The sequence below is a fragment of the Herpailurus yagouaroundi genome, unplaced genomic scaffold, assembly GCF_014898765.1.
Source record: "Herpailurus yagouaroundi ecotype Mexico unplaced genomic scaffold, PumYag 490, whole genome shotgun sequence".
In the NCBI taxonomy this organism is placed as follows: Eukaryota; Metazoa; Chordata; class Mammalia; order Carnivora; family Felidae; genus Herpailurus; species Herpailurus yagouaroundi.
In genome coordinates this window covers 432,700-460,423 of record NW_024412707.1, presented here as the reverse complement: position 1 = coordinate 460,423, position 27,724 = coordinate 432,700, and the positions used below count along the sequence as shown (strand labels likewise).

The following is a 27,724-nucleotide window of genomic DNA, read 5'->3' as shown; positions in this document are numbered from 1 at the left end:
CCCTTTCAAGTGAGAAGGGCAGTGGTGTGTGGATAGTGCCTTGGCCTTTCCCCCTTGTTGATAGAAAGGAAACCAGTAGCCTCTGCTAGGATGTGTCCCAACGCCCTGGCTCTAGGGAACTTTGTTACCAGTGGGTGAAATAAAAAAGAAGGTATTCCAAGTTGTTGGAAAAGAAGGGCTCAGTGCGAGCACATTAATCAGTAGTCTGGTGGGAGACAGATGATGGAGGCAGGACTTGAGGCAGGAGGGAGGAGAAGTGAGGACTGGAGCTTGGAGAGCAGAGGCGCCTAGCCACTGGGTGTTGAAAGAGCCCAGACACCCCTTCCCAGATCCCCCAGAGACACAGAGCCTGGGGGAGGCTAGAGGGCCAAGGGGGCTTTATTTGGGGGCAGCCAGATAGGCGGTAGGACTGAAGGAGTCTTCTCATCTCTCCCAGTGGGTCCACTGATCACCAGGCCTGCAGTTCCTGAAATGTGGAGGAAAGCATTTCATCCTGTAATTCAAGTAAGAAGGAAGACTGTATGAAGGGAAGCTGGTTCTGCCAAAGGCAAACTAGACTCATGCTATTGCCCGTTGATGTGAATCCTTCCAGGCCTTTCCATGCACGTGCTGTGTGTGTGTGTTTGAACAGTGAGTACATACATTTGGTGTCAAAAATCAAAAGTTCCCAAAAAGTATAGTGTAAGGGAAGTTGCCTTCCCCCATCCTTCCTACCCCCAGCTGAGGTCCAGCCTTGGAAATGTTTATCAGCGCATTTACCCTTCTCCTTTGGTTAGACTTGAGATGGTTTCTAATGTTTTGTTATTGTTGAAAATATTGTAACAACCTTTATCCAGTTATTTGCACATGTGCATGTCAGTCCGGAGGTAAAATGCCCCAGATGGGCCTGAGGTCTAGGGGTGTGTGCCCAGGAGTACTGATAGGTGTTACCAGGTGGCTACAACAAGCCCTCAGCAGTGGTGGTATCAACTTTTTAAGTTTTATTTATTTAAATAATCTCAACATCCCACATGGGGCTTGAACTCACGACCCTGAGATCGAGTCGCATGCTCTTCTGACTGAGCCAGCCAGGTGCCCTGGTGGTATCTTTTTAAAAAATTTTTGCCCACCTGCTGGGTTGTAAGACATACCGGACTGCCTTTAATTTGCAGCGATGAGTGAAGTTCACACCTGTTCATGTGTCTTCAGGCACAGGGGTCCAGGGCTTGGACTATGGCTTGGAATCCACAGCTTACTAGCTGTGTAACCTTGGCAGATTGGTTAACCTCTCTGGGCCTCAGTTTCCATATCTGCCAGTGGGACTAATAAGAACCCTCCCCCCCCCCCCCCCCCCATCTTTTAGGGTTGCTGCCAGTTCTCTGATTCTCATGAAATCAACAGCTTAAAATAGTGCTGGTTTGGGCTGGGAGTCTCTTCAGAGCCCCTGTGTTTCCTTTTCTGTGATGGATGTTGATGTCCCTGCCACCCATCTGGGGTTCCACTTTCACCATGAACTCTAGCTGAATGCTTTCTCTGCCTGGTGCCTCCCTTCCTCCTCACAGGGGAAGTGGTGGGTTGGGACTGGAGCTTATGTGCCAGGAGCGGTAATACTGGGAGGTAACATGGTGGCACGGGTAGTAGAAAGGATGGGTATCCCCAGGTGTGGGGAAAGGAGCCTGCGGCCCTCGGGCAGCCTCCAGTCCATCCTGTAAATGTCAGAGCTGCTTGGTTGGGGCTTTATTTCTCAGTGTTTTTGTCTTTAGAAGTGTGATAATGGCACCATATGGACATGGGCCTGATTCACATTCTCTTAAAATAATTATACATGATTATTTTAGGAGAGAAATTTCTGAAATCCAGAATATTGTTTTTGCTCTAAGAAATTACCCTGCACAAATACCTTTTGGGGGGATGGTTGCTGCCCTCCAAACCCAAGGGAAACACAATGTCCTGTAGTAAACGTGATTCACTGAATGCATTTGCCTTTTAGTTACTTCACGGTGGTTCTTAACTTGCCAGTAGATCTGGTTGTAAAAAGCCCATTTGTACACTGGTTGCCTGAAAACTTGCCCATGATTTCCCCAGTGCCACAGTGGATATCCAGCTTATTTACTTTTTATTTATTTACTTTAACGTTTATTTTTGAGAGAGAGTGAACACACAAGGGGAAAGGAGGGTGGGTACAGAAGATCTGTAGTGGGCTCTGTGCTGAGAGCAGAGAGCCCAATGCAGGTCTCAAACTCATGAACCATGAGATCATGACCTGAGCCTAAGTTGGATGCTTAACCAGCTGAGCCACCCAGGCACCCCTGGATATCCAGTTTAAAAGCCAACTGAAAACAGTGTGACATACCCCTCAGTGACCATGAATCCAGGCCTGGCTGTTTCTCTGCCAGGACACCCTTTGAGGGATGGTGACAGGGGTGGAGGTCAGGACAAAATGGTAAAATGTGTGTGTATGAGACACACTCCTGCTTTTTTTTTTTTAATAAATTTTTAAAAATGTTTTATTTATTTTTGAGACAGAGCATGAGCGGGGGAGGGGCAGAGAGAGAGAGGGAGACAGAATCTGAAGCAGGCTGCAGGCTCTAAGCTGTCAGCACAGAGCCTGATGTGGGGCTCGAACCCACGAATTGTGAGATCATGACCTGAGCCGAAGTCAGACACTCAACCAACTGAACCACCCAGGCACCCCCACACTCCTGCCTTTCACAGGTTGGCCATGAGTACTGAGCATGGACAAGGCTCAGTAAAGGTGACAGGGCCGTTCCACAGAGGCAGACCTTCTGGACGCTGGCAGCTCCTCAGGTAGAGGACACCTGGGGCGGGGGCCGTCCAGTGGAGGCTCGCAGTGGAATGGCACACATCCATGCCATCGAGCAGAAAATAAACAGAAAACCCTTGGCAATTTGCCACTTTGAAAGGTGTTGTCCCATACAGAGGGAATTGCACGCGAGCTAAAAGTGAGAGGTTTCCTCCGTTCTTATGAATAAAAGTGAAATCACTTTTTTGTTTTCAAGTTAACTCTACCCCTTGACGTGGGGCTTAAACTCATGACCCCGAGATCAAAGAGTCACATGCTCTGCCCACTGAGCCAGCCAGTCGCCCTGAAATCACTTGTTTCAAGGCTGGAGGGCAGTTTCTGTAGTTCTCCAGTCATGGGGAACAGTGTTTCGGCCACTAAAGGGACAAGACTCCAAATACCTGACCAGCTAGCTTGTGAATAATCTGAGATTCCTGTTTCTCGGCCTCTTCACTGTGTGCTTTTGGCATCTTTTAGAATCAGAGGGAGTCTGAAGAAAGGAAAGAAGGGACAAAACTTAAGCCTCCTTTCAATAAAAAGAGAAAACTCAGGTGAAGATATTGAAACAGATTCAACATGAGTTCGGTAAGAAATAAAGTCAGGAAGCACCTGGCTGGCTTAGTTGGTAGAGCATGCAACTCTTGATCTCAGGGTTGTGAGTTCAGGTGTGGAGCCTACTTAAAAAAAATAAGTCAGAACAGGTTCATTCCTTCCTTATTGGTCATTACTGATGGGTGGGGCGTGTGTGTGTGTGTGTGTGGATCGACTTTGTCTATGTGGCCAGTGTGGGACATTGGGTGGGGACACAGGAGATGGAGCTGGGCCGGTGCAGGTGGTATCTGAATTGACAGTCACCTCTGTGACCTCCCTCAAAGATGGAAGGGATGCCAGGGTTCAAATTCATAGAGTGTCCAGTAGTTTGGGGCAACCGAAAAAACCTGATAAAATGTATTGGGACTAATGTGATATCGTGAAAAAGTGAAAGTTTGAGGAATCACTGATCTGGAATATCTCATATAATCAGACTTCTTCAGAACTACCTTTACACTTGGTTGAGAAGACCATATTTTGGAGAAAGAAATGGAGCTTCATTTTGGAGGATAGATGTGTAGGTGTGGATGTGTGTTTCTTGTGTGGAAATTTCCTCCACAATATTCTTTTTTTATTTAATGTTTATTTTTTATTTATTTTGAGAGCAAGAGCGAGCGAGTGCGGGAGGGCGCAAGCAGGGGAGGGGCAGACAGAGAGGGAGAAAGAGAATCACAAGCAGGCTCCACGCTGTCAGTACAGAACCGGACAAGGGGCTCAATCTCACAAACTGTGAGATCGTGACCTGAGCCTAAATCAAGAGTCAGACGCTTAACCAACTGAGCACCCAGGTGCCCCCACAATATTCTTGTAGTTGAGTTTCTCTGTTGGGAAATGGGATGAACCATTAATTTTTGTTTATGGTATAAAATAGGATCCAGCTTTTTCTTTTCCTGTAGATGGGTATCTGTAATGTCCAGCACCATTTTTGGAAACCTCTCTTTCTCAGTGAGGTGTAATACCACTTTGCTATATCTGGTGTTCATCTATGAATAGGTCTGTTTCTGGGCTCTCTTTCAGGTCATATTGACCTGTTTTCCTGTCCTGTGCCTGTGCCTTGATGACCATGGAAAATGGCAGGACTTGGGGCAACTGGGTGGCTCAGAGCCTGGAGCCCACTTCAGACTGTGTGTGTCTCTCTCTCTGCCCCTCTCCCACTCACACTCTGTGTCTCGCACTCAAAAATAAACATTAAAAAAAGAAGAAAGGAAGGAAGAAAATGGTAGGACTTGTTCTCTGGCAGACTCTGGTAGAGTACATGCTTCCTTTATGCTCTTTAAGAGGGTCCAAGTGTCCTCACTAGTTTTTAAGCTTTTTTTTTTTTAATATTTATTTTTGAGAGAGAGCAGCAAGAGCACGAACAGGGGAGAGGCAGAGAGAAAGGGGGACATAGGATCTGAAGTGGGCTGTCAGCACAGAGCTCAACACGGGGCTCAAACTCATGAACTGAAAGATCATGACCTGAGCTGAAGTCAGACCCTCAACCTACTGAGCCACCCAGGAGCTCCTTGTCTTCACTATTTGACCTTTGACATGATGGGGCTCAGGGTGTACTACCCTAAAATATGTCACTATATTGAATATCTTAAGCTGGAGGAATTTGAGAAAATGGCAGGAGGAGGAAGGTCACTCTGACCTCCCCCTTTGCCTTTATTCCCTGAAACAGGTCATTAAACTCCCATGTGAAAGGTGCCCTTCTGTACCAGGAGAATGGAAATTCTTACCACCAGAGACCAGGAATTTGGGGCAAAGAATTCTGTGTAAACAAACCTTGTTAAACCTACCCCACCTTCCTAATTATTTCTTCACCATGGTCTGCCCCTAGCCCGAACCCCTCTGCCTTGTCAGTTCTTCACAAATAAGTGGTTTCTTTGTCTAAAACGTAGAAAAGCTCCCTGCTCCGCTACTTCTTTGGGTCTTCATTCTTCTGTGAAGGCTCCCAGGTACATGTAAGCATTCAATAAAATTTGTGTGCTTTTCTCCTGCTAATCTGTTTTTGCCAGTTTAATTTTTAGACCCAGCCAGGGACCCCAAGAGGGTTGAGAAAACTTTTCCCTCCCCTACAGGCACTTCTAGGAGAAGTTTTAAAATTACATCTCTCTTGCTGGCTCCCTGGCTTGCATATATGTGTGCACACACACACCCCTCAACACGTCTTCCTCAATTTTTATTTGAATTGGATTTAATTTAAAAATTACTTTGGGGCATCTGGATGGCTCAGTCGGTTAGGCATCTGACTCTTGATCTTCACTCAGGTCTTGATCTCAGGGTCGTGAGTTTAAGCCCCGCACTGGGCTCTGTGCTGGGTGTGAAGCCTACTTAATTAAAAAAAAAAAAATAGGGGTGCCTATGGCCTGGGTGGCTTAGTAGATTGAGCATCCAACTCTTGGCTTTGGCCCAGGTCATGATCTCCTGGTTCGTGGGATCAAGCCCCACTTTGGGCTCTGCGCTGACAGCACTGAGCCTGCTTGGGATTCTCTCCACCCCTCCCTCTGCCCCTTCCCCGCTTGCATGTGTGTGTGCGCTCTCAAAATAAATACAACTTTGAAAATAATAAAAATTACTTTGAGGAGAATTCATATATTTATAATATCTTCCAGTCCTGATCTTGGTGTATCTCTCCATTTATTAAGATATTCCTCATTGTCCCTCAAAGTTGTATACTATTTTCTGTAAAGGTGTTTCAGATCTTTGAATTTATTCTTACTTTGTGTTGTTACACTGTTGTAGAAGTGTATATTTTCCATTCTAATCTTTATGCCTTCTTGCCTTGCCTTCCCCAGCTGGCTGGGATTTCTGGAAGTGCTGAATGAAAGTGGTGATATGGAGGTTCATTCCTGATCTCAAAAAGAATGTTTTCTAAGTCTGACCATTGAACATGATGTTCACTGTGGGTTGTTTCATCTTTATAGGTATCTTAACAGATATCTATAAAATCTATCTATAACAGATACCTATAAAATTAACAGATAAGGAAGTTCCCTGATGTCCCTTAGTCTTCATGGAATGTTAAAATTGCGAATGGATGTTAAATTTTGTCAAATGCTTTCTCTGCATCTATTGAGATAAACAGATTGAGGGAACCATAGGCAGTACATTTTATTAACTAAATTTTCTAACATTAAATGATTTTGTATTCTTGTGATAAAGTCAACCTAATTGTATTTTATTATCCTTTTAAAATAGTATTTGATTCTGTTTGGTAGTATGATTTAGGATGTTTGCATTTTGGCTTATGAGAAGAAAATTATAGTGAATTTTATTCTTTCACTGCCCTGGTCAAGGTTTAGTATCAAGTTAAGCTAGCTGTGTTCACTTTGATTTCACTAATGTTAATCAGATCTGAATTCAGGTTTGCTCTTTTCTTACTGAGTCCTATTTTTCAGTTGTATTTCTTCCAGGAATTTATGTGTGTGGTTCGCATTTTCAAATATATTAAATTGATCACAACATCCATAAATCTCACTCAAAGAAAGTGATATTCCATTTCTATTTCTGCCAGGTTATTGCTTTGATCTGATCTCTCCCCCACTCCCCACCTTCCCTCCAATCATTGGAACAAAGCTTTATCAGTTTTATTAGTCTTTCTGACAACAAACTTTTGGCTTCATTGATCCTTGTATATCCATGTTTTTCTTGTCTGTTGCATTGAATTTTTTACTATTTCCATATATTTTCTTTAGGTTTCTCTGTCACTTTTCTAACATCTGAAAGATGGGTGTTTAGCTCATTAATTCCACCTGTCTTATTTTCTAATCTACCTTCTAGAAAATTTTATGATTCCTTGTAAATACTAGGAAGTACTTATTGTTTAATTCAAAATATCTTCTAATTTTCATTGTCCTTAGACCCATGGGTATAAAGAAATATGTTCCTTTTTTTTCTCTTTGGATTATACTTTAAAAAAAATCAGTATAATTGACATACAATAAATATCTTAGTGGCTTCAGGTGTAAATCACATGGACTGGATAATTTTATATATTATGAAATGATCCCCACCATAAATCTAGCTATCCTCTGTCCCCATTCAAAGTTATTACAGAATTACTGACTATATTCTCTATCTGTACATTACATCCCCATGACATCTTTATTTTCTAAGTGGAGGTTCCACCTCTTAATCCCCTTGACCTGTTTTGCCCATTCCCCCAATGCCTGCCCCCTCTGGTAACCAACCATTTGTTTTCTGGATCTGTGAGTCTGTTTTTGTTTTTTCTTTTGTTTTTTTTGTTTAGATATAAGTGAGATTGTATGGTATTGGTCTTTCTCTGTCTGACTTATTTCACCTAGTGTAGTACTGTTGATGTTGATCCATGTAAGATTTCATGGTGAGATGGTAAGATTTTATTCTTTTTATGGCTGTGTAGTATTCCATTGTGTATATACACCACATCTTCTTTATCCATTCATCTATCGATGGACAATTGGGCTGCTTCCATTGCTTCCCTTTACTCCACATCCTCACCAACACTTGTTAATTTTTTGTCTTGTTGATAATAGCCAGTCTGACAGGGGTGAGGTGATAGCTTCTTATAGTTTTGATTTGTATTTCCCTGATGATGAGTGAGTGATGTTGAGTAGCTTTTCACGTGTCTGGTGGCCATTTGTATGTCTTCTTTTGAAGAATGTCTATTAACGTCCTCTGCCCATTTTTTTAAGTAGGCTCCATAATCAGCATGGGACTCAAACTCATGACCCTGAGATGAAGAGTTGCATGCTCCACCGACTGAGCCAGCCAAGTGCCCTCTTTGCCCATTTTTTTTTTAATTTTTTAAATGTTTATTTCTTTTTTGAGAGAGAGACAGAGTGACAGAGCATGAGCAGGGGAGGTACAGAGAGAGAGACACAGAACCTGAAGCAGGCCAGGCTCTGAGCTGTCAGCACAGAGCCTGATGCAGGGCTCAAACTTACAATGAGATCATGACCTGAGCCGAAGTCGGATGTTTAACTGACTGAGCCACCAAGGCGCCCCCCTCTCCTGCCCATTTTTAATCAGGTTGTTTATTTTTAAGTTGTGTAAGTCCTTTATATATTTTGGTTATTAACCCTTTATCAGATGTATGATTTGTAGATATCTTCTCCCATTGCCTGGGTGGCCTTTTGTTGATGGTTTCCTTTGCTGTGGAAAAGCTTTCCAGTTTGATGTAATCCTATTTGTTTATTTTAGCTTTTATTGCCCTTGCCTAAGGAGACTGGTCCAAAATACATTTTGCTAAGAATGATGTTAAAAAGCTTACTGTCCCTGGTTTCTTCGAAGAGTCTGTTGTTTTCTGGTCTTACATTCAAGTCTTTAATCCATTTTGAATTTATTTTTGTGTATGATGTAAGACAGTGATCCAGTTTCATTTTTTTGCATGTAGCTGCCTACAGTTTTCCCAAAGACCATTTATTGTATATTCTTGCCTCCCTTGTCATAAATTAATTGACTGTGTGTGTGAGGTTTTTTTCTGGGCTCTTGATTCATTCCATTGATCTGTGTGTCTGTTTTTATTTATTTATTTTTTGTATTTTTTAATCTATATTTTTAAATTTAATCTTTTTAATGTTCATTTTTGAGAGAGAGAATGTGAGCAGGGGAGGGGCAGGGAGAGAGGGAGATACAGAATCTGAAGCAGGCTCCAGGCTCTGAGCTGTCAGCACAGAGCCCAACGTGGGGCTCGAACTCATGAACTGCGATATCACACCTGAACTGAAGTGGGAAGCTAAACCGACTGAGCCACCCAGGCACCCCTATGTGTCTGTTTTTGTGCCAGTACCATACTGTTTTGATTACTGTTCATTTGTAGTATAGTTTGAAATTAAGGACTGTGATCCTCCAACTTTGTTCTTCTTTTTCAAGATTGCTTTGGCTGTTCGGGATCTTTTGTGGTTTTATACAAATTTTAGGATTCTTTGTTCTAGTTCTCTGAAAAATGCCATTGGTATTTTGTTTGGGATTGCATTGAATCTATGGATTGCTTTGGGTAGTATGAGCATTTTAACAATATTCTTCCAGTCCATGAGCACAGAATATCTTTCCATTTATTTGTGTAGAAAGTAGTACATTTCTGAATTTCTAAGCATATGAAAATTTTCTCTTGTGGTATTTTCTTATTGATATCTAAATTTAGTGTTTTGTGGTCAGAGAATATATTGTGTTTTCAATCCTTGGAAGTTGGTTGAGACTTGTGTGTTTGGCTTTTCTGAATGTTTGTGTGCTTTAAATGAATGTGGATTCTGAAGTTCTTAGATACAGTTTTCTCCATGTCTTTTATGTCTAGTTGGTCCATCACATCATGCACATCTTCTGTGTCTGTATTCATTTGTGTTTGCTCTGCCAGTCACTGAAAAGAATAAAATAGTATATTTATACTATATATGCTGTATATTAAGTGTACTATACATATGTAATAAGTATACCATGTTTATGCTTTATATACTATAATCAGTAATCCTACTGTGATTAAAGATTTATCTGTTTCTCCTTACGGTTCTATAAATGTTTGATTTATATATTTTGAGGCTATGTTATTAAGTAGTCAGATTTACACTTTTTTTTAATTTTTATTTTTTAAATTTACATCCAAGTTAGTTGGCATATAGTGCAACAATGATTTCAGGTTTTACTGCTTTATTTATTTTTTTTTTTAAGTAATCTCTACACCCAACACAGGGCTGGATCCCACAACCCTAAGATCAAGAGTTGCATGCTCTACAGACTGAGTCAGCCAGGTGCCCTGTCCTTTTGCTGTTTTAGCTACTTTATTGTGAATCACATGCATATAATAAATACACAAAACAGGGGCACATGGGTGGCTTAAGGACCTGACTTCGCTCAGGTCATTATCTCACAGTTCATGGGTTCGAGCCCCGTGTCAGGCTTTGTGCTGGCAGTTCGGAGCCTTGAGCCTGCTTTGGATTCTGTGTCTTCCTTTCTCTGCCCCTCACCCACTCATGCTCTGTCTCTCTGTCTCCCTCTCTCTCTCTAAACATTAAAAAAAATTTTTTTTAATACATAAAACAAATATATTGTTAGCAAATAATTATAAACTGTATGTCTGTGTTGCCATCACCCAGGTTCTAGCTTCATCTTTCAACCATTCTGTGTCCTTATGTTTAAGATATGTCTCTTGTAGGGGCGCCAGGGTGGCTCAGTCAGTTAAGCGTCTGACTTCAGCTCGGGTCATGATCTCACAGTTTGTGAGTTCGAGCCCCACGTCAGGCTCTGTGCTGACAGCTCTGAGCCTGGAGCCTGCTTCGGATTCTGAGTCTCTCTCTGTGTCTCTCTCTTTCTCTGCCCCTCCCCCACTTGCACTCTCTTTCAAAATAAATAAATAACTTAAAAAAATATATGTCTCTTGTAAATTGCATCTTAGATGAATTTTGTCTTCTATCCAGTCTGAAACCTTAAACTACCATTTAGCTTGATTTGGGGCTTGATCCTACAACTGAGATTATGACTTAAGCTGAAATCAAGAGTTGGATGCTCAGCCGACTGAGTCACCCAGGCGCACCTACCGTCCTATCTTTTTAAAGCTGTACAAAACAACACTGCTGTTCTTTTACTCACCTATTTACCATCTTCTTTATTCACCATTCCTTTTTTTAGACTCTGACGTTTAGGTAGTAATGTTTTTCTTCTGTCTGAAGCACACACATCCTTGTACTTCCTTTAGTGGTATTTTGCTGAAGTCAACCTTTATAGTTTTCTGAAAATGTCATTCTGGAATTCTTGAAAGATATTTTCACTGGATATAGAACTCTGGAATAGCCAGATATTATCTTTCAGGACCTTAAAGTTACCTTTCCTGACTACCCTCTGGATTCTGTTATTTTACTTGGGAAGTTGTTCTGTTGAAAGGTAGTTTTCCCTCTCCTTCTGGATACTTCTAAGACCTTTATTTCCTTTTCTTGGTGTTCTACAGGTGCTCTGCCCCATTTTTATCCCACTTTACCTTCTATAAATCTAAATATTTTTCTGAGCTTTTACTGTCCTTTTCAAGAAATCAAGCCACATCAATATTGTAAGCGTTTTCCCCTATATTTTCTTCTAGGAGTTTTATAGTTTCCATTCATACATTTAGGTCTTTGATCCATCTTGAGTTAATTTTTTTCACTGTTGTTTTGAGAAGCAGCAAGTAGGGGAGATGTGTGTGTGCGGGGGTGGTGACAGAGGATTTGAAGTGGGCCCCATGCTGACAGCAGGGAGCCCAATGCAGGCCTTAAACTCGAGAACCATAAGATCATGACCCAAACCAAAGACACTTAACCGACTATGCCACCCAGGCATCCATTTTTTGAGTCAGTTTTTGTATGCGGTGTTAAATAAGGGTCTAACTTCATTCTTTTGCATGTGAGTATCTAGTTTTCCCAGAACCACTTGCTGAAAAAACTGCCCTTTCCCTAATGAATCATAGCACCCTTGTTTAAAATCATTTGACCCTACACAAGGGTTTATTTCTGGACTCATGTAATTTTTTTTTTAATTTTTATTCATTTTGAGACAGAGCATGAGCAGAGGAAGGGCAGAGAGAGGGAGATATAGAATCTAAAGCAGGCTCCAGGCTCTGAGCTGTTAGCATAGAGCCTGACATGGGACTTGAACCCACAAACCATGAGATCATGACCTAAGCCGAAGTCAGAAGCTTAACTGACCGAGCCACCTAGGTGCCCCGAGGTATTAGTATTCTTTATGTATAATATTAAAGAATTAGATCTTCCAGTTCTGGCCCCCCCACCCTATTCCTCAAAACACATACCTCCTGAACGTGCCTCCTTGACGTATTTTGTTCCCTCCATAACCCACTACTTTGTCTTGATTCATTGACAGGTTGTGACATTTTTCTCTCATCCCAGCTGTGTGGACAGTGCCACACGCCCTCCGAACAACAACGGCTCTTGCATGCATATTTCAGTGTCTCTTTTGTCAGAGAGCCCAGCAGAGCCGCGGTTCTTCCGGTGCCAGCCCTGAGCTGAGCGAGGAGTGCCCTGCCGAGATGGTGAAGATGACAAAATCCAAAACTTTCCAAGCTTATCTGCCAAACTGTCACCGAACGTACAGCTGTGTCCACTGCAGAGCCCACCTGGCCAATCATGATGAGCTGATCTCTAAGGCAAGTGGTTTGTGCCCAGAAAATGATGAGATCCCCCTGAGGATGATCAGATGTCTCATTCATAGACAAACATTTAACCATCATGTGACTTTGTGGGTCTGTTGTGTCCTGGAAGGGTAGAGACTCCTGGGCAGCATTGATGAAAGTTTCGTGCATGGTGGAGTGTGACTGCACTGTGATGTTGGTGTGCTTAGTGTGTTGGTCGTGGTGTTTGTGCAGTGGGTGGGTTTTGGAGGGATAGAAAATCACAAAAAGCAAGAGGAGTAGGTTAGTTTGTCAGAGCAGTAAAGTTAATGTAAAACCAAAACACATCAAAGGAAAAAGGGAAGTCTAGCAAATCTGTGGGAAGAGTTTAATAATAAGGGAATTAAGAAATTTTAAAAACTCAGAATGCTTAAGGAGAAAACAGCCTATCATAGAGGAATGGGGGAAAGAGGATTTTTTTTTTTTAATGTTTTATTTATTTTGAGAGCGAGAATGCCAAGCAGGTTCTGTGATGTAAGTGCAGATCATGCTGTAAGTGCTATCGTGCTATAAGCACAGATTACGCAAAACTGTGAGATCATGACCTAAGCCGAAATCAAGAGTTGGACGTTTAACCAACTGAGCCACCCGGGCGCCCCGAAGAGAGGATCTTTTAGAAAAATCGTCAGGACGGACACTCTGAACAGGGCCACAGCAGCTGCCCTGGGCACTCTGTGTAGGACCGGGAGCAGCCTGGTAGATGAGAAAAGAACAGCCCAATTCCTTATTATTAAGTTGGACCCTTTTTTAGCAGCATCTGAGGTCTATAATCAACCACTTGTGAACACGTAAAACGATTCAAATGTAGTAGGTGGGAAGTTGTGACCGTTCTCTCCTGCCCATCCTTGCGGGTCACCACCACATCCCCCCATCCTCACAGGTTTGCCTTCTTGGGCTACGTGAACCTCATGCTCCTTCAAAAACAAAGTCAGGAAGTTGGGCCTTTCAGGAATCCCTGCTTAAGCTTCACACTTTAGTCAGTAGGAAGATCGCTTGCCTACTTGTGTTTTAGCTAGGTGATAATGAATGGTTGTCTCATTTCTGTTTATCATCTAAAATAAACACCGTGAAACGAGGCAGAGAGTTCCTGTGCTCTTGCTGCTGTGGCTCCTTTGTCCATTCAGAAGATTCAAGTCAGAAATGCGAGGGCCTCGGTTCCTGGTTTCTTGGGTGCCTTCCAAGGCAGGCTCCGTGTGTGTCACAGTGTCTGAGTTTGTGGAAGCCAGAGCCACTCTGTGACCGTCAGATGGGGCTGTGTGGCTTGGTGACCTCCCTGAGCCATGCCATCTCAGAAGGCATAGGTGTTTGTTGGCATCATCACGGTGTTGGTTCTGAAGCATGCTGGAGGCTCCATCATGGGGTGGGCCAAAAGGAATTTGGGATGCTTCTTTCAACAAGCCCGAAAGACTGTTTTTTAAATTACATTGAAAGTAGAGACCTGCTAGGTGGAAACAGCCGTGACCTTAACTGAGTATCTCAGGATGAAAGTCATGCTGAGAACCTAAATGCACCAAGCACACAGTCTGCATCAGACCTTGCATTTCAGCTGGTGATACAGGAAACTGCTGCTTTTCCTTCCATACATTGTTAGTCCGTAAGTTACCATGTAGAGCAGAATCCAGTTCATATGAGGACAGAATTATTGTCTTGACAGGTGTTCACGAGCCTCTGGGGCCATCTTTGTCACTAGTAAGCAATGCCTTGGTCCAGGGGAGCTATTCCTGGTACAGGCAGGTCTAGTTGTTAGAAGGCTCTGATTTAACTGTGGCCCACATCTGGCACACCACCTGTTTTCTGTGAAGTATTATTGGATCACAGCCATGTTCGTCTATTTATGTATCATGCCAGAGTAGTTGCAACAGAGGTTGCGTGGCCCCCAAAGCCTAAAATATTTATCAGCTGGCCTCGTTTACGGAAGTTTGTAGGCCCGCACTCTAGTCTGACTTCTATCTAAACCCGAACCTCAGATCGGACCATATCACTGATTCAAACCCTGTTTAAACAAGTAAGGATTTGCAGAGTAGGTGCGAGAATTAGGAAAATTGGTCTACCGAATTGAAGGCTGATAAGGATGTGCAGGAAAGCCTATGAGATGATTATTTGTTAAATTGGCCATGATGTAATATTCCTTATTCTAGAAAACCACTTGAAAACTCTTCTTAATCTGAAAGCTGTATATTTCTTTCTTTTTTTTTTTTTTTAAGTTTATTTATTTTGGGAGAGAGAACACACATGTGAGCAAGTAGGGGAGGGACAGAGAAAGGGAGAGAGAGAATCCCAAATAGGCTTCGTGCTATCAACGCACAGCACCACCCCCTCTCCCTGTCCCCCATGCAGAGCTCAAACTCACAAACTGTGAGATCATGACCTGTGTCAAAACCAAGAGTCAGTTGCCCAACGGACTCAGCCACCCAGGCACCCCTAAAAGCTATGTAACTCAGTCAAAACACTGGTAGCCTCAAGTAGGTTATACCACAGTAACAAAAAGCCCCCAAGTCACAGTGGCTTACCACACAGGTCTTGCTCCGGTGAAATGTCTGTCCAGGGTCTGGGAGCACTGTGACTCCCGGGTCCTGTGTGGGGTCCAGAGCCCCAGAGGCCTGTGGTAGCCGTTCCTCAGCTTGGCCCTCCACTCACGTTGAGGCCATGACCTGAAAAAGTGTCTCCACCTTTATTCCAAAATGCAAAACTCACCATCCCTTTTCATCTTACCACAACAGCTATGTGACAGCTTTTTCTTCTTTGCAGTCTTTTCAGGGAAGTCAGGGACGAGCCTACCTCTTCAATTCTGTGTGAGTACCACTGCCGTTGGCCTGTGGACCTGCTGTGTTCATGGTCACGTTACATTTATTGCTTCTGTACATCCGTGCAAACAATTACTCAAAGGCTAGAATGACCAGAGAGTTTTTTTTTAACTATTTTTATTTTCATTAAAAAAATTTTTTTAATGTTAATTTTGAAAGAGAGTGCAAGTGAGGGAGGGGTGGAAAGAGAGGCAAACACAGAATCTGAGGCAGGCTCCAGGCTCTGAGCTGTCAGCACAGAGCCTAACGCAGGGCTTGAACTCACGAACTGGGAGATCATGACCTGAGCCGAAGTCGGATGCTTAACCAACTGAGCCATCCAGGCTCCCCTTTTTATTTTTTTTTATTTTGAGAGCGAGAGGGTGCGTAAGAGCCAGGGAGAGGGAGAGAAGAGAGAATCTTAAGCAGGCCCTACACTCAGCACGGAGCCTGTCATGGGGCTTGATCCCACAACCTTGGGATCATAACCTGAGCCAAAACCGAAAGTTGGACACTTAACCAACTGAGCCACTCAAGCACCCCAGGTCAAGTGTTTTTAAGTGATCTTAAAGAATTGTACCCTTCAGTCAGAGTTTCAGGGAAGAGTGTGCTCTTACCTGAGGAACTAGCTCCCACATGTGGTGTGGTCTGTGCCCCATTTGTGGTGGGTTTGAATTTTACTGCGCTATGCACCACAGAACTGTCACCTCCCTAGGAACCTGGCCCATCTTGGAATTCTCCTGGGGAAATGAACAGTTGTTCCTTCTCATACAAGGTGGTGGTGGGCAGGGGGCGGGAAGGTGGGGCATTAAGAAGAAACACTGGTGCCTTTGGTAACCAGCTAGCTGGAGAAATAACCACCTGAGGCGGGAGCCAGGGGAAATGCTCTGGTCTTCAGCGATTTCCTGCCTCCTCCCCTGTAGGGTGAATGTGGGCTGTGGCCCCGCTGAGGAGAGGGTCCTTCTTACTGGCCTGCACGCGGTCGCAGACATCTACTGTGAAAACTGCAAAACCACGCTCGGGTGGAAATATGTAAGTAACTGTCTATTCCAACCTCTTGGACACTGCACAGATTACCAGATAAAACACATTACTAACAGACACAAAAGTCGCGAAGGAGTAAGCCCTCCCCCTGGAAGTGTCAATCCATGTTTTAAAATAGAAATTCTGAGCCAACTAAAGATAGACGTAATCACATAGGCACACCTGCCCACACCTGCGCTCCCAGGGCAGGGGTGACAGCCATGCCTCACAGTCCCACCCTGCAGACCTAGGCCCCTGAGGGGCCCCTGGAATGAGGGGAGGGTCCCACCTGTCTGGGGGATGCTCGCCGACTGGCCAGGCCTGCGGTGGCTGCTGACATTACTTAGCAGTAGCGATGTCAAGCAGAACCGTCTGTGGTGCTCAGAAGTTTCCGCCGCGCCCACTGAGGCCTGGCCTCCCCCTGCCCATCAGAGGTTTGGCCTGTGGGCAGCTTCTGCTCCCCCACACTCCCTGCTCCCGTTTTCCCCACCCCTCCTTTCAACTCCCAGATTTGTCCCTCTGGCCCGCACACCTGGTGCCCCCTGGCCATTGAGTGCACGTCCACCCTGGGCTCTGGCATCTGAGAGGCGTGTCTGGGTGTGGCTGGCACCTGCCTTCATGATGTGCTCTTCTGCAGCGATTCTGGTCATCTTGGTCAGGGCCAGCTGCTCTCCCTCTTTCTGTAATTCCCGATTGTTCCTATTCTCTGCATTCCCCAATCACACATGGAGATGGGCTTGGTGAGGCCTGCACACACCCCCAGCCCGTTCCGCTCCACTCTCACTGCCCACCCAAGGGCCTTCTCTTCTTCCGACGTCTTGAATGACCTCCAGGGCACTTGGCATAGTTGCCTTCACTTGCCCCTTACCCGAAGTCCCTGCAAAGGAGGCTCTGGCTCCTCGGCCTCCCAGACTGCCTCGCACATGGTAGAGGCTCGGTAGCAAATTTGAATTAGCCTTTCCCTGTGAGTTTATCGGCAACTTCACAACGAGTAGGAGTGGCCTGTCCTGGTCTAGGTGTGCTTGTCACCGAGACAGACCCTGCCCCCCCACCCCAGCCCTGGTCAGTACTGCACACAGATCACCTGGGGAGATTTAATACCATCCACTTATTTTCTTTACCAAGCGTGCAGTGAAGCCAAAGTGAAATCGATTCTGCCCTGAGACCTTCTTTCTACTTTTTTTTTCTTTTTCAAGGAACATGCCTTTGAGAGCAGTCAGAAATATAAGGAAGGAAAATTTATTATTGAGCTTGCCCACATGATCAAAGACAATGGTTGGGAGTAAAGTGAAAACTTTGTTCTCTTCTGAATCCTATTTTGTGAAAGAAACTGTAAATGTAACGGAAACCTAGGAGCATCCTGGATGACAGTATTTCTTGAACTTTGAACTTTGTAGGCTGGCCTCTCCCAGCTGTTCTGGTGGTAAGGTGTCCCCTCAGCCTCTGTCCTGTTCATGTACATGGCTGTTTCCGAAATGTTTCAATGACCTTTTCTTCTCAAGTTCCAGAGAATTAACCAACTGATGACTTACCCGTCTAGTTAATACCTTCTTTTAACCTATGCCTTTACAATAGAGTTTGGTTGTGCTCTTTCACGTTTGATAGAAAACCAAACTGAATTTCTGCGGACTACAGGGTTAGGGTCTTTTTAGAGAATAAGTTCATTCCTCTCTTTTGGAATGAGGGTACTATAACCCACTTTTTTCCCCTAATTCGTGAAACTACAAATGGACTGTTCCTCTTGCAGATGAACTGTTAAGGCATAGTGCTCATTTAAGAATCTTCCAGAAGCAGCCAATGAATCTATATGCCAAGGGACCTTTTTCTTTTTTAAGCTTTGCTCAAAAACAGAAGACACCACTGATTACATTTTAGATAAGCTATAAATAGACAAATATGCCTAATGGAACATCTTGTTTATTTAAGCCAACAGCTTCCCTATCTAGAAAGCAAGCATTAGCAAAGACTATTCCAGGGGTCTGCAGGGGCACGCTATTTAGGCTGCAGTCCGGCAGGGCCCTGGCGGTGGGGCTTCTGCATCAGTTGCTGAGGGTGGGTGGTCCACAGAGTTAGAGTTTAACACACTGGACCGAGTAAAATCGGATTTCCTTTTCTACTCTGATGTACTTGAAGAAAAATAATTACTTTTGCATATGAAAGAGGCCAGAACGATCAGGATAAACTTCCAAACTTGAGATTTGGGAGATTGTTTTAACATTTTTTTCAGGAAAGGTTAAAGTTCTAAGACCTATTTAAACTTTGTAAATGAATATGGGTCTCCTGTGCCCCACTGGTTCTGTCCCTTGAACTGATACAGAAGGGATCTGGGCAGTCTTCTAAGTCCTGTGTCTCAACCATCTACCTGTGCCTCTGCAGGGAGAGGGCACTGTGCAGAATTTTGGCCAATGTTCAGAGCATGGAGGTCAAAAATCATTCCCAAATAAGTTCTGTTTTTCAGTGTTTGAGCCTGACTCCAGCTGCTAGGCCTGGCCAGCTGCTCCAGGGGTCTGGTGGGGCCTCCAGTGTAGCTGGAGACCCCTGAGCCCCCATTGCTGGGGGTGGGGGCAGGAAGAGAGGGCCCAGGGAGGCAGGGAGAGAGAAGGGCAGCATGCCCAGAGGTTTCCCTGCCGGGCCCATGTCTGAAAGACAAGGTCAGCCCCGTGGCAAATGTGAGCTGGCTGGGAAGGCTGAGAACGGCTTCCAGTCCAGTGGGAGGTCCCTTTCCTCCTTCCAGCCCTCCTGAGCCCCAGAGCCCATGGCCCCCCTGGGTGGTTTTGGCACAGCTGCTCACCTAGTTTCCCTTTTGGCACCATCTCTCGGGTTAAGCCTTGGAACGTGGGGAAATGGCGCTGCCTTGCTGTGGGTGAGGGCACTGGAGTGCGAGCTAGTGTATACGCATGTCTCCAAGTATCGGAGGCAGATCTCTGTACAGCCGTGTAGGCCTCTGCGTGTACAGGTGCTCCAGCAGGCTGCTGCTTCCTGAGCTGGCGTGGGGGGGGGGGGGGGGGGCGCCGCGGATGTAGGTTGTCCCGGAGCAGCCCCGTGTTTGAGTTCATGTGCAGCTATACAGCCTTCAGGCTCCCAGGGCACAGTCCTGCACGCATGGCACACTCATTGCCACGGTCAGAAACCTGAAGACGCCGCACTTGAGCTGGCATGTGAAGCATGGTCACCTGCAGCTTTGGTCCTTAGTGGCAACTTTGAAAGGACAGAAAGACGCCTTCGTTGAGGAGTACTCCTCTTTGAAAACTTCACCTAAACGGACACCTCCCTTCTTGCCTTGGTGCCTCCATGAGCCTCAGTGCTGTGTCTGAGGCTCCAAGAGGATGAGGGAAATGGGGGTCCTGGGGGTGCTGAGGGCAGGGCTCCCGGGCACTTCTCTGCAAGATCTCCACGTAAACTGAAGAATCTTCTCAAATTCTTCTGACCGATTTTTGTATATACTAAACTTCTATTTAAAGCTTTTATATGTTCTGGGCAAGTTTACTGCTCCTTCGATTTGAGCACTTTGGTTTTTGTATTGTCTTTTGTGATGGCATTGAAACATTTTTACTAGTGGTCTTAGGAGGCCTTGTTTTATTTTGTTGGTAATTGATACCAACAAAAACCCTTACCACTTTTTTTGTTGGTCTTCTGAAAAATCCAAGCTCCTCTTGAAACCAAAAGAACAGACCGTGAGCTGACTTCAGGGAAGGACATTCACACACAAGACCACAACCAGATGTGCTGGTAAAGTGTTGGAATGTTCCACCCTTTTTTTTTTTTTAATTTTTTTTCAATGTTTTTTTATTTATTTTTGGGACAGAGACAGAGCATGAACGGGGGAGGGGCAGAGAGAGGGAGACACAGAATTGGAAGCAGGCTCCAGGCTCCGAGCCATCAGCCCAGAGCCTGACGCAGGGCTCGAACTCACAGACCGCGAGATCGTGACCTGGCTGAAGTCGGACGCTTAACCGACTGCGCCACCCAGGCGCCCCTGTTCCACCCTTTTAAATTCCTAAACAGTAAATATCCTGTGACTTTTATTTAAATTATTTAAAATATTTTTTTCCTTGAAGTTTGGGAAGTGATGCCAGGATCATAAATGCATTTAAACTATGTGGTGTTCTCTGGCACAGCACATCTACTCTAAAAGTGTGGTTTAGTTTTGTTGCTGTTTTATATATACATATATATATAGTATTTTTATACCTTAATGCTTATTCTTGATGGCATCTGTCAGATATTACGCGAAATCAGAAATGGGAATCTTTTTTCAAAAGTCCTTTAATTTACCTGATGACTTCACCAGGTACTTAAAAAATCCAAGTGGTTTTAATACCTAGAAAACTAAGTTCCAAAATGACCTACAGAAATGTAAACCCTCATTTGTCAAAGGCTCTTGGGTGGATCTGCAGCCCAGAGTGGCCTGGCCATGCCTTGGGCCAGGTGCATGTGGTCACTGGGTGCAGCTGGAGGGACGGACCAATGGACAACAGCCCGAAGGTTTGCCCCTTGGAGCAGGACTGTCAAGCTCACGTGCACAAGCCTCCTTCAGCCTCTGCGTCCAGCCCTCTGTCCTCTGTGTCCGTGTGAGGTTCAAAAATAAAGCTTCCAATGTCAGATGTGTCCTTCCCAGTAGCACCTCCTGTTGTGGGTACTGGGGGCCCTGGATTCCCACAGTTCTCATTGTCCATGGCTTCTCCCATGTGGGGTCTTCCTGTTCCTTGAGGTGGAGAGGCAGGTAGTCCTGGGTGTGGGCCACAGGGGAATGTGGCTGTGACTACCCATGGTCCTTGCTGGGTGGGCCTCAGTGAGTCCAGGCATAAGGCAACAGAGCTTTCCCTGCTGTGGCTCCGGTCCCATGTGGGGCCATGCGGCCCACTGTCTCCTAGAGCTCTGTGTCACCGGGCTCCTACCAGTTGGGCTTGTGCACGTAGCCCCAGAACGCCTAACTTGAGCTCATCCCTCCTGAACGCTGAGGGGTTAGGAGCCCTCTGGGACTCCCTCTTCACCCCCACGTACCCGGAGTCCACAAGCGACTAGTCAGTGGCCTGCAAGTGCGTTTACATGGCTGTCACTGCATCCAGCCCTCTCCTCCTGGGTGAACCAGACTCTTGGGATACATTTCAGGCACAAACACTGGAGTGTAAGCCCTTCACTAATTGGGAGGGTAGTGGTGAGGAGGTCATGAAGAGGGATGAGGGCCAAAGGCAGAGGCTGAGAGGTCACTCCCTAGAGCCCAGGTCCCTGGTTCCAGCTATGGTCACAGGCAAGGGATTGCAGAGGCACAGGGTGCCTGTGGGGCTCAGCCTTGTTCTCAGCACAGAGGAAAGCTGGTGGCAGGCCTGAAGCAGGATGACCATAGGCTGATGAGCTTTAGGCGGGTGACACAGATATGACCTGTGTGGATATGCACAAGGGGCTTGAACAGATGCAGGTGAGAGATAAGGGGCTTAGACCTGGGGTTCAGCATCAGAGATGGAAAAAGAAGAGCCCCCCGGCATGTTCTGGAATTTGAAGTTTGGGTGAGGGGAAGAACCAAGGACAAGCTGGAAAGAGTGGTGGCCTGTGCTGACCTTTAGACCATAGGCCTTAGGAGTGGGTGTGAGGAGTGGACAGCCTTGGGGCCAAAGGAGACAGACAGTGGGAGGCGGCAGCTGTCCCCACCCTTCTGCAGAGGCACTTTGGGAAGGCCGAGGTAGCCGTGTCAAGGTCAGAAGCATGGAAACCAGGCTGGCACAGGCTATGGAATGAAAAAAAAAGGGTGGGCAGGCAAGCAAGTATGTTTTTTAAAAGACATTTATAGAAAAATAGAGTTAAGGGATTTTTAAGTCTGGAAACGCTGGTGAGGCTGGCCTAGAAGCTCTGGTGCTAGGGCTGGGGGTCAAGTGAGCATGTGGGGAGGCAGGGGGCCAGGGGGCCCACCAGCTCTCTGCGGCCTTTGGCACATCCATTGGTAACAGCAGGCGCTGGCTGGCTTCTCCCATGTGTGGTCCTGGTCCTGTCCTGAGCCGGAGAGGTGGGCAGTCCTGGGTGTGGCCCTCGGGGGAACATAGCTGTGACCACCCATGGTCCTTGTTGGGTGGGCCTCAGTAAGCCCAGGTATAAGGCAGCAGAAGAGGTTTTAGAAACTGATGTCAAGGCTCTAGTCTAGCATCCTCAAGCCACCGGCAGCAGGGGCCCCCCAAGGTTTGGATGCCGAACCCTGCCCCCAGAGTCTCCCAATCAGAAGATCCGAAGTCTGAGACTCTGTTTCTAACCAGGTCCCAGGTGATACACTGAGTAAACAGTCTCAGACAAAATGACTGAAGTGGGGTGGGGAAGGGAGGAAGGCCAGAGTCAGGACACAGCCTTCCTCCCTGTCTCAGACCCGTGCTGCAGGCTGGTCTAAGGGCCACAGCCCACGCCTGGTGGTCCAGGTCGAGGGTTCTAGGTAGGCTCAGGCCTGGAAACAGGGCCAGGCCACTGTACCAAGTGAAGGTTGGGAAGGCCCAGGGGCCAGGAAAGGGGAACAAGCAAGAGCTCTAGTGAGCTGTAGTCAGGAGGACAGAAAACTCTGTGGTGTGGATACAGGTCCCCAGCCCTGAGTCCCTATGGGGATCCAGAGTGACAGACCTGCTGCTACCATGAGCTGAAGTCCCCAAAACCTTGGCTGGGTTTTTTCTTGGCTACAGGGACAACTGCACTGGTTGAGGGCTCTTCCTCTGCTACACGTTTCCTAGAAAGAGAAGAACCACTCTAGCTGCTGTGTACCAATTCCTGGAGCTGGGGGCCCAAACCCTCCCACGGCTCCCCTCAGCGTGATGTCACACAGCCATGTACCCCCAGCCCCAAGTCCTCAATCCCCAGCCTGCGCAGTGGCCCCCATGGCCCCTGCTTGTCCTCACCACTGGTGGGTTCTGACCCGTGGGCACTGGTAAGCTTGGAGAGCACCATGCAAAACGGGACAACAGCCCTCGCTCCACTCACGTGGCTGCCGGGTTGATGTACTTGCCCACCCCCTGGCGGTACGTCTGGGGGCCCTGGCTCCCTGGCTTGGGCTGGCTTGTTTTCAGTGTGCTTTCTAGGGCCACCTCCTCGAGCTGCGTCTTCTTCCGCTCCTCAGCAATCTGTGAGGGAACAGGACAACAGCTGGCCCGGAGCTCCTCAGGCTGGGCAAGTTCCCCAGAAGCCCTGCCCACCTGGTGGCTGAGGCCCCTTCACCTGAGCGTCAGCCTCCTCGTAGGGGTCCACAAACACCGTGGTGGAGTCAATGCGGATCTCCTCCTAGCAGCGGAGGGAGGCAAATGAGGGGCCGGCAGAAGGCAGCAGGCCCCTCCTAAGCCACCTGCCTGATGCCAGGCCTGAGCAGCGGTCCCTCTACTCTCCCTGAGTACATACCTTAGGGCGGTCAGTTTTGGGGTCACTCTCCACGTTCTCCATGGCTGTCAGTGTGTCAAAGCCCCCAACAACCCTGCGGCAGGGGGAAAGGGGTACTCTGTGCTGCAGGCAGTGAACCCCCAAAAGCCAAGTCCCTGTGGCATGCCAGGAAGAAGGGCAGAGGATGGGCCTGAGAAGGTCCCATAGGGGTGAGGGCCATGGCCCGGGGAGGAGGGGCCGAGGAGAGAGGTAAGAGCAGGGCCAGTGGGCCACCTGGCTTGTTCAAAGTTTTATTGGGACGTAGCCACACCCATTGCTTCTATGCTAGTGCCTTTGGCGCTACAGACAGCTGAGCTGAGGGTTGTGACAGACCATGAAGCCAGGAAACTGGAAATACCATCTGGGCCTTCACAAAACAAGAGGACAGAGAACAAACATGGACCAGACTTGAGAATTGGAACCATCCAGAGGAGAGCCTGAGGGGGGTGAGTTCAGGGAGGGCAGCCGGCCAGAGGGGGCTAGAGCTCCTCTCAGCCAGCAGGTCTGCATGGCCATGACCGTGGCAGTGATGGTGATGAGGGCAAATGAGCATGGAGCCAGGAGAGGGGGAAAGGCAGTGAGAGGGTCCCACTGGGGAAGAAGCCCACCCGCACCCCAGACCTCAGCAGCAGCTTCTCTTACCGCCCGAAGATAGTGTGCTTCTTGTCAAGGTATGCGCAGGAGCGGAAGGTGATAAAGCTGGGCAAGGAAGACAGGGCATCAGGACGAGCGTGCAAGCTCCCCCCCCAGCCTGACTTGGGTCATGGCTTCTGGGCACAAACCAGGCGTCCTCGTCCCTCAAGAGCTATTCTGGGAAGCTGGAGCTCACTCGCGTGTGTGGCCTTCATGCCCTGCCTGTCCAGGGGACCAGGACCCCTGGCTCCCCAGGAAGAGGCCCAGGGCACAGCTGCCTGGGAAAGAGCAGGAGAGGCTGTGCCTCCAGACCCGGCTAATGCCACCTCCTGTCGGGCAGACACTGCCAAAGCCTGCAGGGAGAGGCTGCTGGGGGAGTGAGTGGCTGGGGAAACTGGACACCAGAGCCCACACCAGTGTGACAGCAGCTCAAGGAGCAGGGACTCTGAACTGGAAGAAAGGACACGAGCAGGAAAGGGAGCAAAGACACTGAGGAACATGGGTAAATACCCATAAACACTGACCAAGTAAATTTTTTTTTTTTTTAATTTTTTTTTTTTTTCAACGTTTATTTATTTTTGGGACAGAGGGAGACAGACCATGAACGGGGGAGGGGCAGAGAGAGAGAGGGAGACACAGAATCGGAAACAGGCTCCAGGCTCCGAGCCATCAGCCCAGAGCCGGACGCGGGGCTCAAACTCGCGGACTGCGAGATCGTGACCTGGCTGAAGTCGGACGCTCAACCGACTGCGCCACCCAGGCGCCCCTGACCAAGTAAATTTTTACATCTAGTTTGGTATAAAAATGAGTGAAATTTAAATGCCTAACTATACTAATGTGAGATGGTAGAGCTGGGGGGCCAGGACTGGAAGGATCTGTCTGGGAGGGAGAGAGATAACTAACTAGTAACTACAGACTTTAAATAAATCTACTTAAGTGACACATCTAACTTCCAAATCAGGAGAAAGAAATGAAAAATATTTTTTATTTTATTTTTTTTAACATTTATTTTTGAGACAGAGAGAGACAGAGCATGAACGGGCGAGGGTCAGAGAGAGGGAGACACAGAATCTGAAACAGGTTCCAGGCTCTGAGCTGTCAGCACAGAGCCCGATGCAGGGCTCGAACTCACGGACCGCGAAATCATGACCTGAGCCAAAGTCGGCCGCTTAACCGACTGGCCGCCACCCAGCTGCTCCGAAAAATATTTTTTAAAAGGGTGACTAGAAAGCACAAATGAAGGTAACAGAAAGCAATCCAGACACCGTCTGGCAAGTTAGGTATGCACTTATGACTGTCAGGCTGAGATAAAATAGTCCCCATTCCAGCATGTGCTGTTAGAAAGACAGCCCCAAGACTTCAAGGATCTAGAAAGCTCCAAGTTAAAGGATGGAAGGATATGTTTAACAAGAGATGGAGGCAAAAGCATTCTGGGGCGGATCCCGGTGCATAAGGGCATGAGGCCACACCCCTGGAAGTGGTGCAGGCCGGGCAGCCTGCTGGGACACGGTGCGATGCCACCCACATCCCCGACAACCCACAGCATGCACACACGCACACACACCTGGCAGGGACGGAAGGCTGAAGCACATTCCTCCAGGGACAGCACTCCCTTGGGGCCCACCAGGTCTGACCCGATGACAAGGCCAGCGGGCAGGTGTCCACAGACGTCAAAACCCACAACTGTGCAGACCTTAACTCTGGCCACCGAGTGGGTCACTCACTACCACTCATTTCTAACACACATGGGGAACCTTAAAAGGGAATGAAATAGTCCCAAAGAAAAAAAAGGAAACAGAAAAACAATGAAAGGGCAAAGACATAATAGAAAGGAAGTCTCAAATTAGTTCTTTGACCTAAGAAGAAAGTGCCGTCAACATATACAGACTCAAATGTCTTCAGGGTGGAGAGCAAGACGCGAGGCTAAGAAAGGAGAGAAAGAGAAGAGAAACAGGAAGAAGCCATTAAAGATGGGAACTGAGGGAACTTACATGAAGTAAAAACAGAGAAGCCTTTCGTGAGCCATTAAGGAGAGTGGGAAAGGAGATACGGTGAGCAACAGGAAAAGAGATGCCATGGAAGCAAGTTTGGAAATCTAGACATGGACCAGTTACATTCTGGCAAAACAGAAACGTGGGCCAGTTGGCCCACGGAGTGGAATCTGACTAAGGAATTAGAGTGAATGATCTGCAAAAGCTGTCCTTGACAAGCTAACTGAACAAGCAGCTGACTCCAATCTAAGTTTAACCACCCCAGGCTATAAAGTGAGGGCAGGCTCACTGTGCAGGCTGCACCCTCTCAGACTCTGGTCCCACCAAACCAGTTCTGACAAGCCACACCTGGCTCCAGAAGATAGATAGTGGCACATGGTCTAAAACAGTGGTCGTCGGACCATCATTGCACAGCAAGGACCAGACCGGGTTTACTCCAGAACAAAGGATTGACAGACAGCAAGGCTGGTCAGCCCAGAGGATACATCCACAAATTCCAGGAGGAAAGGAAAACCATAGGACCATAGTAACAGATGCTAAGAGAAAAACATCTGGAAATGCCACAGTCTCTCCAAAAAAGTAGGCCCCAAAACAAATTTGATCAGATGGCAAAACAGCATGTTACACCCACTCCTCTCCTTACAGGCCTATGAAGTGACTGGTGTTCACACTAGAAGAGAAGACAGAACACCACCTTGTGCTGATAAACGTGAGTATCTAGAAAACCCAAGACACTCTTAACAAAAACTATCTGAGTTATAAGAGAATTTGATAAAGTAGCTAGATATAAAATAGACTTTCTCGGGGCACCTGGGTGGCTCAGTCGGTTGAGCATCCGACTTCAGCTCAGGTCATGATCTCATGGTTTGTGAGTTCGAGCCCCGCATCGGGCTCTGTGCTGACAGCTCGGAGCCTGGAGCCTGGAGCCTGGGATTCTGTGTCTCCTTCTCTCTCTGCCCATCCCCTGCTTGTGCTCTGTCTCTCTCTCTCTCTCTCAAAAATAAATAAATAAATGTAAATAAATAAATAAATAAAATAGGCTTTCTTCACATGCGCAACAGAATTGGAAAAGAATTCTTATTACAAAAATATCACAAGTCATAAAATCCTTAATGAACAGGCTTATCCAGGAAGGCAGGGAGCCCAGGTGAAGAAAACTATAAAGCCACATTAAAAGATATAAAACACAGCCTCACAGAATGTCAAGACACATTCATAAATGGAAGAGGTCATACATCTATCCTTCCAAACTATCAACATCACATCACTCCAATTAGAACCCCCATAGTCTGCTGTAGATAAAATGATCTTAAAATCTGGGGTGTGTGGCAGGCTCAATCGGTGGAGCATGCACTCTTGATCTTGGGGTTTGAAGTTCAAGCCCCACACTGGGTGTACAGCTTGAGAAAAAAATAAAATCAGGGCA

At 46.6% G+C, this 27,724-nt stretch overlaps 2 protein-coding genes across 6 annotated transcripts in view; one reads left to right on the top strand and one right to left on the bottom strand.

Annotated features, from left to right (window-relative positions):
• Window positions 1–406: 406 nt before the first annotated feature.
• Window positions 407–20,896, top strand: YPEL1 (yippee like 1). 3 transcript variants are annotated; one of them, XM_040464661.1, is made up of 5 exons: window positions 407–630; window positions 12,182–12,464; window positions 15,237–15,280; window positions 16,195–16,303; window positions 20,672–20,896. In XM_040464661.1, exons 2-5 carry the CDS (start codon window positions 12,348–12,350, stop codon window positions 20,867–20,869), a joined length of 468 nt encoding a protein of 155 aa, XP_040320595.1. In that variant the 5' UTR covers window positions 407–630; window positions 12,182–12,347; the 3' UTR covers window positions 20,870–20,896. The 3 variants fall into 3 exon arrangements, with proteins under 3 accessions (XP_040320595.1, XP_040320597.1, XP_040320596.1); XM_040464663.1 differs by lacking the exon at window positions 20,672–20,896 and adding an exon at window positions 17,491–18,495 and having other exon boundaries at window positions 412–630; XM_040464662.1 differs by having other exon boundaries at window positions 431–504.
• Window positions 20,543–27,724, bottom strand: part of PPIL2 (peptidylprolyl isomerase like 2) — a 28,837-nt gene continuing 21,655 nt past the window's right edge. Inside the window, exons 16-21 of one of the 3 annotated variants that reach the window (XM_040464659.1) lie at window positions 24,317–24,373; window positions 23,657–23,729; window positions 23,480–23,542; window positions 23,246–23,385; window positions 22,892–22,994; window positions 20,543–22,019 (exon numbers count right to left, since the gene is read on the bottom strand). In XM_040464659.1, coding sequence (XP_040320593.1) covers window positions 22,898–22,994; window positions 23,246–23,385; window positions 23,480–23,542; window positions 23,657–23,729; window positions 24,317–24,373 — 430 coding nt within the window. In that variant the 3' untranslated portion in view covers window positions 20,543–22,019; window positions 22,892–22,897. Of the gene's footprint in view, window positions 22,995–23,245; window positions 23,386–23,479; window positions 23,543–23,656; window positions 23,730–24,316; window positions 24,374–27,724 lie in introns of all 3 variants that reach the window. The other 2 variants (XM_040464660.1, XM_040464658.1) reach the window with 2 other exon arrangements.

Coding starts and splice junctions, on each gene's coding strand:
- YPEL1 (XM_040464661.1), top strand. CDS start 12,348: ATGGTGAAGATGACAAAATCCAAAACTTTCCAAGCTTATCTGCCAAAC. Junction 15,281..16,194: donor GCCTACCTCTTCAATTCTGT/GTGAGTACCACT, acceptor CCTCCCCTGTAG/GGTGAATGTGGGCTGTGGCC. Junction 16,304..20,671: donor CCACGCTCGGGTGGAAATAT/GTAAGTAACTGT, acceptor CATTTGTCAAAG/GCTCTTGGGTGGATCTGCAG.